At 41.1% G+C, this 10967-nt stretch overlaps 1 protein-coding gene across 1 annotated transcript; it reads right to left on the bottom strand.

The window, feature by feature from the left end:
* Positions 1-3161: 3161 nt before the first annotated feature.
* On the bottom strand, positions 3162-10933 carry SLC30A1 (solute carrier family 30 (zinc transporter), member 1). The gene is made up of 2 exons (XM_010576428.1): positions 10303-10933; positions 3162-6780 (listed from the first exon to the last, which is right to left on the bottom strand). The coding sequence occupies exons 1-2, from the start codon at positions 10931-10933 to the stop codon at positions 5870-5872; spliced, it is 1542 nt and encodes a 513-aa protein (XP_010574730.1). The 3' UTR covers positions 3162-5869.
* Positions 10934-10967: the final 34 nt, after the last annotated feature.

Here is a 10967-nt window from a genome sequence, read left to right as displayed (position 1 = left end):
GCATGTCTCATAAAGGATGTTGATACTAAGTTTAAATCACATCTTTTCATGATGAGGTAGAAGCAGCTTTGGAAAACGGTGAAACTCAAGCTCACGTGCAATGCTTATAGCACAACCAAACATACCCTCCTACATACATAACTGACAATACGGAATCACTTTTCTCTCCTGAAGCAGAAAAAAGCAGCTGCTGAAGCTGGACCAGTGAAGGGCTCCAAAATGAACTCATCACGGCAAGCTCACAAACAGCTCAAGGCAGGTATTAGTAACAATCCTGACCTCCTCAGTATTATTGCTGGCAGCTGTACCTTTTTCTGCAGTCAGTACTTTTCTCACAACAAACTTCACAAACTGCAGTGTTTCTGAATCGAAACAAATGCAGCTGAAGAACACCAAAGCATCTTCTGCTCTAAAGTAGCTATCTTCCAAAGACATTAAATAAAACAGTACAGACTTCTACTAGGAAGCCTACCTTATTGACCTACCATATGTTAGATATTTAACCATGGCCAATTAACAGGACAGGAAGATTTTTTAATTCTTTTCAAAGGCTGTTTTTCTCAGGAAAAAAAAATGCAGGAAAAAAATTGCATTTTGCATAATTAACTCTTCACGTGATACTATAACTGAGCAACTATTCTTTTAATTGCACCTGGAATCCAGACAGTTGGAGGCCATCATTTTACAACCCATTTATTAACTTCTTCTTCTAGTTGTGCTCTTTGTACTTGTTCCTGAGGTTCTGGGAGACGGTGAAAGTGCATTTCTACTAGTCAAATTTCTTCCTAGGAACTGACCTGAGAAAGAAATCCCAACTAAAAGTATCTGACATTCAAGAGCTCCATTTATTTTCTCAGGACTTTAATACTCAATACAAAACAAAACAAAAACAACAAAAAAGGAACATCATTATTTATTTTAAAAGAAAGCAAAAAGAAGTATCATCAATGAACACTAGCTATGCCAATTATATTTTAACATTGCTCAGAAACAGGATCCAGGACATGAAAAAAAAGAAGCCAAATTAATCCCATGTGCTTTTTGGAGACATACAGATGAAAGATATTTTTCAGTATTGTGGCTTTGCTCTTCAACTACTTAGATAACACGGTGAATGCAAAAAAATATAAACATGAGCCTGCTAAAACATGGTATTGTACCCCACAGGCAGCTAACCACACAAAGCAAAGGTCATAAGGCATAATCAGACCTCCTGTTATCAGCAAAGCTAGGTTTGATTTGGAAAATTGTCAAGACTGGCTTTAGCTCAGGCAAATGGAGCATCCACCTCTTTCCGTCCAGCAGAGAAAGAAAAAAACCAAAGTTACTACAGAGCTGAACAACTTCAATGCATACCTAAAAAGGGCGTAACTGATGCTATGCTATGAAACTAAAATAGTCAGAGCATATTTATATGCTTTTAAATATAGTTAGCAGTATTTCCCATTCGCTCCACGTGGAACTTAGAACATCTAGCTACAAAATTCACCCCCTCTGTCCCCCTCGGTCTCTCCATAGCTGAAGAGATTAGAAAGTGCAGTCAAAGCAGGGGGCAGGGGAAGGAGAATGGCAAGAATCTTTATCCCTCCTCCCCAAACTCCACTAGGCAGTGTTTAATAAATTCAGATGGCCCAATCTGAGAAGCAAACAGAAATGTCAGTTTAGCTAAACTTGTTAACAAGTCTTAGGACACTTGGTGGGCTTTTTTTCCTTTCTTTTTAAGAATGGGGAAAAGGAATAAATCCTGGAATTATAACAAACTGATAGTATTTCTGCAGCAAATTTAAAAACACCACAGTACTGATTTTAATACATCCATAAAATCTAGGTAGTTTCAGTTGTTCTTCAAAAGCCAGGCTGTCCTGGCAGAACCTTTGGACTCACTGCTGCAAGTAATTCCTTGCATGCAAGTAACTACTCGTCAGCCCAGTTAAACTATTCATGAATACAGAAATTTAGGACTGAGGCCTTGCCATGACTTTTTGGGAGTCACAAGTTGCAGCTAGTTTTGTCTTTTACATAACTATGCGTATGTCCATACCGAATACCATGATGCAGCAATAACAGATACTACCAAAAGCCTAGAGTGGATGTTGAAAGCAATCGAGCTAAAATTATAAGGGGTTCCACAGAAGCAATTTACGGTGCTAAAAGGTAAAGCTTCATGGTACTGTGGCTAGCCCACTGAGTATCTGAATTAGTTCTGCACTGCACCTTAGGTGCAGATATAATCTAAGAAGTGATTCTAAAATAGCATGTTTCTGGATGAGACATGTCCTAAGTGTAAAATATTTCACCCAATGATGTTTGGTACATGTTTGACACATTTAATCAAAAGCATAAACAATCTAGACACTGAAATACAAACTTATTTTTCCTTAAAATCGGTGTTCCATATTTTTTTATTTTAAAAATTCAGGAATGTGATACACAATACAATTAGCTCCCCACCACTGCAGTGTTCACTTACATGAGATTCACTAGTTTCACGCTTTGTGGAAAAAAGAAAAGAGGCTGTGCAGTGTTTTTGAATGCTCCCAGTATTCTGGAACTGTGATCTTCAGAACAAATCAAGTCTGTGTAACCACAGACAGATCAGATTAAAAAAAATCAAACTATATCGCAAGCTAGCAGGCTACAGTCTGGTCTTATACAGCCAGAACAAACACAAAAATTGTGTTCCTGCTGCTGTACAGCCACCACCTTGACCTGACTATATGCTTTCAGGGAATCTACCATCAAGGGCTAAAGAGACTAAAGGGCCCCATTAACACCAGCTGGTGCTGCACATACAGCACATGACAGAGAGGCCACACAACTCCCCCTTCTGCCCCCATCATCATCACCGTCACATCTGCATCCCTGTCTTGATAATAAAAATAACATGGGGGAGAGATTTTTGTCTTTTAAGCTAGCCATTGCCTGCAATGGACACAGAAATAGAAAAATATGACTTCTGGCACAAAAAAAGGATTAAATAGTTACAATGGAATTAGTGACTACAACTCCATCTATTCAGATGCATTTACTGAGACTGTTAACCAATGGTGGCAACTGTCAAGACTTAATAGTTGCTCTCTTTTTATAAGAGCACCAGGAGAGAAGTAAGTCAGGCTTCTCAGTGCTACTATGGTTTTTCTTGTTTTTGTTTTTTTTAAATAAACTAAAGAGCAGTAGTTCTATGGTGCCTAAGTGATATACAGCAGGACCTCAATAATTCATACTAATGACTGAGACCAATTTTAAACTAGTGATCAAAATAATTAGTCAAAGTTTATCATAAAAAGCAAGGATACACATTTCCAAAAAAAATAGTACTTTGTTCATTTCAAAATTTACTTGGTTAATACTTTGTAGTATACTAGCAGTGGTAGCATATTCTGCAAATGTAGTCTCATACAAGATCTCATTTAACAGTCAACTCTAGATCATGTACAGGTAACAGAAGAAAGTGTTAAGATAATTCAGACAAAACAAAAACATATATAAATACTATATTAACATATTTAAGTTAGTTTATGAGACTATACAACAAGCACAAACACAGAAAAAGGTGAGCGATGCCAATGGCTGTGAAGCACCAACATCCCCAAGCTAGCACAAAGCTGAACCGACCCAAACACACACTGCAGCTTCCCGCGGATGCATCTGAGCAGCCAAGAGGCAAAATAACTGCATGGTGCTGCGCTGCACCCAAGCTCACAAACCTTGTGAGAGGGGGCTCTCGTGAAACTGGACTGAGCTCCTCTACTTTCCCTGATGCTTTGGCACATAGCATTTGGGCAACGCATTGGCATGTGATACAGAGCTCATCTGGCCCTGTAGACTGCACAGTTAATACACAACACTGGTAATCCACCCATGGATAATCAAGAGTTGACTGCAATGCTCTGCTGAGAAGTTGGGTAAGACCACTGACATGACCTGGGCCAATCCAGGTCTGATGAGCAGCACACTATTTTGAACTACTTAGGAGCAATTATCATATGAGACACATATTAGAAATGCAAACTAGCGAGGTGTTCTGTATCTGGAGGCAAAGCTACATTCCCTTCGCTAACAAAACATTCTTTTTTAAAAAAAATCTACATTTAAATACTGTTAAAAACCTGAAAACCACAGCATCAAAGAATTTCATAAGGCCAAAACTATCCTCAGTTCCCTCTGTTGTGCCTAGGTATTGCAATACATTTGTAAAAGAAGTAAATACCATGTAATTTAGTATCTTATACTCCTTCCAGTGCCTTCCAGTAACAGATCTCAGAGCTCTCCACACAAGAGTTAAGCCTCACAACACCCCTGTGAGGTAGGTATTATCCCCATTTTAAGACAGGGAAACTGAGGCAGAGTGTTTATCATGTCCAGAGTCATAGAGCAAACAATGGAAGATCCAAGTTGTTTTCCAGTTTTGAGCATAGGAGCAGTCATTTAAATCACAAGACATTATTTCCCATACATAACTTGAAGGTGGATCAAAAGGGTCAGGGTTTTAGATTAGGTTTCTTGTATGTTTTATCTTCAACACTCATCCAGTCTCTGCCAAATTCAGAGTCCATAGACCAGTTTCTCCTTTGTTAAGGTGTAAGTTGGCAGCATACTGTAACAGCTTCTTTAGAGCCAGTTGTCAACTGAGTTAACATATTAAACCATTTGGATACTTAATAAGTGAAATTATGTGACACATAACATCTCAAAGTGTGAAATACAGTGAATTAAATCCTACTCCCTGCCCCACCTCCTCAAAAGTCAACAGAATGCTCCTGAGGACATGAAGGAGACCAGGACCGCAGTCACTGCAAGCGCTTACAGACACACACTCAACTACAAGCAAAATGCACCACCGAATTACTTGTTACGGAGGCTACTGTCTATGCTTAAAAGCATGAATTACACTGTTGGTGCTTGGCAGACTTTCCCCAACAGAGCACTTACTGACATAACTAATTCTTTTATCTTAGTAAATTGAGCATGTTAAAAATGAAGCTCCAGCTCTTTATTCATAGCACTGTGAGTCAAGGATTCTTTCAACTTTGAAGATTTTTATGACCAGACACAACTTGGAAATAAGGAAAACCACCAGAAAATCCATAAAATATGAAAGTATGCATTACTTTATCAGTCAGTCTCACGTCTTGATCACAGAGCAGTATACAGTAGCTTGAACTTCCATTCTGGTAGAAAAAAAAACCCTTCCACATCTGGTATTTTCACAAGCAGTTGACTTTAATTACCTCACTACCTTACCAGAAAAAGTGGGGACAGTTTCTAACAATTACATGATGTTCTCTTTAAAATATGCTATATGATAAATTCATTAGAAAAGCCTTCACATTTATTATTACATAGATTTAAGAAAAATATGTGAAATTGCAAAGTGGTTTCCAGTTTTAAGTAGTTACATCTTTAAAAATGTTCTATGAACTTTGGTTTCCTTAGGGCTTCTAAATAAACAATATATTAAAATATCTACAAATCAAATATTAAAGGAAAGAGTAGGTCCAAGAAATCTGTAACACAAATTGAGTTCCTACATGCTTATCCCTCAAATAGCTTTTCACTAGAAAAAATATTTTAATGTGAAGCACAGCAAAAAGTGTCTCTGCCAAAACGTTGAAACTGGTTTTCTGAAGTTGTTACAGCATTGGTGCACTTTTTGTCTGTCTCAGTACAAAGTCCACACAAACACATTGTATCATGACAGTGACATTATGTTCTTTAAAACAAGCATTCTAGATTTAGCAATATGACAAGAACAAGGACTTCAGCAATTACACTACTTGGCAAAATTGCATCTCAAACGTCTGTCTCTTCCTCTTGCAATATAGCTGTTGTCAAAGTCACCAAAACTCAGGTAGCACCATTCAGGGAGTTACAAAGATGATTCAAACTGCTCATTTTGATCGGTGTTTGCCTCTAGCTTAACTGAAGGGATGCTCTCCGACTTAGTCCTCCTAGTTTTCGGAAATTCAATGACAACTTCTGAACAAGAAATACTAAGTGACGAAGACTTTTCTGTCTTCTTTGCAGTACTATCTTCTCCTGTTCCACAACACTGCTTCAAAGCACACTGAGTCCTGCAAGGAAACTCACATTTCCCTCTCCCTGATTCAGAGCCAACGCTGGCAAACTCAGGCTGAATGGTAGTTGCATGAATCCCTTCGTCATGAAAGATCTCTTTTATGCGCTTTGCCACCATCATGTATGTGGAAGGGTCAGGACACTTTATGTGAGCAGTGCCAATGATCCTACTGCCTGCTAGCTGCCAAATGTGTAATTCATGGACTGCTTCAACTCCTTCAAGGGTACGTAACTTTGAGTTCAAAGAATGAACATCTATTTGTTTGGGAACAGTCTGTAGAAGTATAAGGGCTGACTCCCTAAGTAATGGGTAAGTTGTGTACAGCAGTATACAAACCATCATCAAACAAAGAATGGGATCTAAATATAGCAACCAGCATGGACCAGCCACCGTAATGCTCTCTTGCTCAGATTTGTTTGCTCTGCCAAGTGTTTGGGATAAAGTAGCATTTTCCATGCAATGATTATTGACACATGGATTAAAGCAGGGCCCATCTTTGGGGCATGGATTCCACAACCCATAAAAGAGCAAGGCATTCACTACCACAATTACTGAACCTAAGGCATCTCCAAAAACATGTAGAAAAACTCCACGCATATTAAGCTGTGCACTAGAGTCTTCTTCAACCTCCTCTACGTCCAGAGGATAATGACCAGCGTTCCCATTCACTTGTAGGTCAGCCATGTCGTCTTTCATATCACCTGACAAGAAAACAGTAGAATGATTAGAGATATGCTATAATACTACGCATTACTATAATTCCATATAAAATAATAACCAACATTAAGCTTGCCACATTAAGTACAAAACTGAAAAGCAAGAAACTCTACCCATTAACACTTAGGAACATTTTCTCTGGCTGAGAAATATTCAGTTGTCCCAATAAGTGATCTAAATAGTCTAGATGGCAATTGTTTTTACATGGAGCTTAAAGATGTAGAGTGGCAAAATATGAGGATGACTGCATTTTAATTTATTCTACTGAAAAACTGTTTTCACATTTTCCAGCTATTTAACCATTTGACTACTCACTGTTCATTTCTTAAACAAAATGCAGAATTACAGAGCATATATAAAAAAGCTGGTTAAGTAGCTAAGTAACTTACATTTGTTCCTTCCTTTGAAAAGCCAGAAGGCTAATCACATTGCTAAAATCTCTCTTAAACCATAGGACTGCATTGCTATTTTATATTAAAATTTATGAGGCCAGAAGCAAAAAAGTTTTATGGATACTGCTTTATAGCAACTTCTTTTCAGTTTTAGTAGTTCATTTCCAAAAGACTTCTGAATTCAAGGAAAAGGAAGTTTTCCTGAGATGGCGCATGGGGTCAGCAGAACTATGACATACAACGAGCTGAGCTTTTAGGTCTAGAAAACAGAATTTATCAGCAGTATTGACTATAGTACAGCATAAGTTATCACTGAAGGTCTCAGAGGCTATGAACTAGTGTTATTTATATTTCAGAATACCTATAAAACGTACTTTTTTTTTTTTTTTTTAAAGTGACATACAGCTGTTAAGTGACATATAGCTGTTGATACCCAAAGCCTGGTCATGGTCCTTCATGGTCATGGACCATGCAATGCATAAATGAACATTTTGGTGCCCTCCTTTGTCAAAACTGTCTCCGATATTACCACTCCACCATACCTAACTAGCTATATAGGAATAAATGCACATATCATTACAAAGAAGAATGTTTTTTGAAAGAAAAACATCTTCCAATGTTCAAAATTGAAAGTATTTTACATGATTAACCTCCTACTTTTCTTCAGAAGTTCTTCTTTGGACAGAAAACTTCCACTGTTAGAGAAATGTAACAGCCACTGGCCTGACAAACTGAAACAAGGAGCTTATTGCTTCCGTGGTTATTCAGTTCAGAGCTTTGTAAACACGAACATGTTAGCATGACCTGCAGCTTCTGCTGCTCGGCTCTCATGACTGCAATTCTGTAATCATAAAGAAGGGGTGGGCTCCTACGAAGGCAGCTGAGCAGGTCAGTTCCAAGCCTCAGGCTCATAACCTCGTGCATCACTCTTCTGTCCTAAAGCTCCAGCTACGTTTTCCACACAACTTCTATGAGTTATGGAACATGGGACCTGTAGCTTTCCAGAGAAATCAATAAATTAGAGGAAAATATCTCATGTTACAGAGTGCAGACCTCAGGGTCCATGATGAGAGCAAGGAAAGAGGAACTTTTCTGACACTCTGCTGCATACCAAGTACTCAGAGAAAAGATCTGGAAAGTCAGTAGATCTATCTATAAGGGTGGGTAAAAGGAAACACGGTTCCAGAAAGCTCTTGAGATTTTTTAATGGCAAAAAGTTAAAACATGTCCATTTGAAATATGCTCATTTAAATCTAACTATAAACTGATTACTTCACATGAAGTATATGCACAAAGATACCCATGCAAGACTAGCCCCTACGGCTATCACTAGCTTTCCACTTCCACCTTAGGAAATCACCCCTCTTTGTAATTTCCAATGAAGGAACAGTAGCACTCTCAGTCATTCTCCTGCTCTTCACCTACACATCTTACAGCTTTTCACAACTCTCCAAGCACCTTTACCTGTAACATTTCCACGGGTAAACTATGAATAACTCCATCCATTACATAATCATGACAGGGCATAGAAGGAAACACAAGCTTATTTCATAGTTTCACTGTGACCAAAATTATGCCCTATTACCATCTAAATACCCACAACAAATTATTTGTTATTGCCAGAAGGACATCCATGAGAAATTCCAGACAAGTTAGCTCAAAACAGTATACATTTTAATCCATGCTATAAATGAATCTTTTAGCCTAGAACTAGCCCAAAACTTGGCTAAAAGCACAACTGCTCACCATGTCTCACCATGCAAGAACAATTCACAAGCCAAGATATCTATCAGATCAACAGTTAAGGGAATTTTACATGGTTTGAAACTAATTATTAGGATACCTTTGTTGGTACTAAACCAACATTAAGAGCTTATTATGTGGTCAAGAAAATGGTGTACTATGTTCAGAGGAACTTTCCTATCCTCTTGCAAAATCTGTCTTTTCAAATCCAACATGGAGTCAAAACGGGGAGCGGGGGTGTGGGGGGAGAGAGCAGGAGCTAAGTTTCTCAAATGTGTATTGGAACCTCCGACCACAGAAAAACCGAAACTGTAACAAAGTTCGCTCTGCTCAATTAAAGCTCCATTTCAGCTAAAACAGAGGTCTCCTGATGTCACCCTGAAAATAAGGGAGAGACATGGGTTCTGAAGACTGAAACCCCTTCCTCGTGGTAACGGGGATCTCATATGATTAGAGCAGAGAAACGGCAATTACACACCTTTCATTCTGCTAGCACACAGTACTTGGCTTCGACTGAGTGACTTCAAAATAAACTATCCAGGCTTCTGGATCCATTAAAAAAAAATCCCAAGAAATTTCCTCCCACAAAATAGACAGTTTGATCACAATTGGGAAGGGAAGATTTTATATTTATCTCTATGTGCGAGTGAGTGGGAAGGTGCCTGCTTTAGAAAGCTAAAGAAAACTAATTCAAAGAAACCACGCATGTACCCTGACACCAGTGAGCTCCACATTCAATGCCTATTGCATGACTTCCACAGTTCTGATTGGTAGTTTCCAAGACTTCTTCCTATTAATACATATGTCACGAAGAAGTACAACATTATTGCAATGGACTGTACTTCAGTATGTCACATTCAGATTGAGATTAGCTTCTCAGGTAGCTAATAACCGACCCAACAGACAGATCCGGCTGTCAGGACCAAGGTGTTGAGCTGCGCTCTATTTGATGTGCAGCCAGTTCAGATGGCATTAGGGCAACTTCTCCCGAGAGCCTGTGTTGCTAGGCAAAAAACACTTGTCATGTGCCTTCTCTACCAGCACCAACTTTTTCCAAGGCAAACTGCTTTACCCTAAGACTCTTGCACACTCTGACCTGTCTGCAAGACAAACTCAGAACTTAGGGCACTCCTTTCAGCACCTGAAGGAAAGGTGCGAGGTAAAGACGCAACAGCCATGTGCCCGAGAACACCACTAAGAAAGTTTCTTGCCTTGCCTCTTCCCCAGGAGGAAGGGCAGGTGGTCCCCATGAAGCCTGCACCAGGTGGGACCAGGATGCCCACCGCCCTATTCGGGGAAGGGAAGGGACCTCTCCCACTTCCCTGGCACTTCTATGCTGGGGCGGGACAGCAGAGGTGCTGCAGGGCTTACCTAGCTTCTCCTGGCTGACTCCGTTGGAGCTGCTGCAGTTCTCCACCAAGGTGCTGGTCTCCTCCCGGTGCAGCGCAGCCTCCCCATCCCCGGGTGGCTGCTCGGGCTTGGGGCTGCTGCGGGGGTGCTGCCTGCCGCTGTGTGAGTGCCCGTGGCCGTGGGAATGGCCGTGGCCCCCGACGCCGTGGTGGTTGAAGAGGCAGAGCCCCAGCAGGTTGATGATGAGTCCAGCCACCCCCACGCCGATGACCACCAGCGGCTGCTGGATCTCGTGGGGCTCCGTGAAGCGCTCGATGGCCTCCAGCAGGATGGTGAAGCAGAGGGCGGTGAGGAAGACGGCGTTGACGAGGGCGCCCATCACCTCGGCCCGCACCCACCCGAAGGTGTTCTTCTTGGTGGCGCGGGTGCGCTGGGCGAAGCGCACGGCCACCAGCGCCACGACCAGGGCCATGACATCGGAGAGCATGTGGAAGGAGTCGGACAGCATGGCCAGCGACGACGTGACCCGGCTCACCACCACCTCCACCACGAAGAAGAGGAAGGTGAGCGCCAGCATGCACAGCAGCCGCGCCCGCCGGTTCTGCCACCACCGCGGCCCGCCCGGCCCCTTCGCCGCCATCCCCCCGCACATCGCGCCGGGGCAGCGGCTGCCGGCCCGGCGGAGG

This window comes from Haliaeetus leucocephalus, unplaced genomic scaffold (genome assembly GCF_000737465.1).
Source record: "Haliaeetus leucocephalus isolate CR32 unplaced genomic scaffold, Haliaeetus_leucocephalus-4.0 Scaffold526, whole genome shotgun sequence".
Classification (NCBI taxonomy): domain Eukaryota; kingdom Metazoa; phylum Chordata; class Aves; order Accipitriformes; family Accipitridae; genus Haliaeetus; species Haliaeetus leucocephalus.
This window is presented reverse-complemented; position numbering and strand designations above follow the sequence as displayed.

What these genes read in the sequence shown, in the direction of transcription:
- SLC30A1 (XM_010576428.1), bottom strand. Translation starts at nt 10,933, where the DNA reads ATGTGCGGGGGGATGGCGGCGAAGGGGCCGGGCGGGCCGCGGTGGTGG. An exon ending in AGTCAGCCAGGAGAAGCTAG is followed by an intron (nt 6,781 to 10,302) that starts GTAAGCCCTGCA and finishes TTTTCTTGTCAG; the next exon opens with GTGATATGAAAGACGACATG.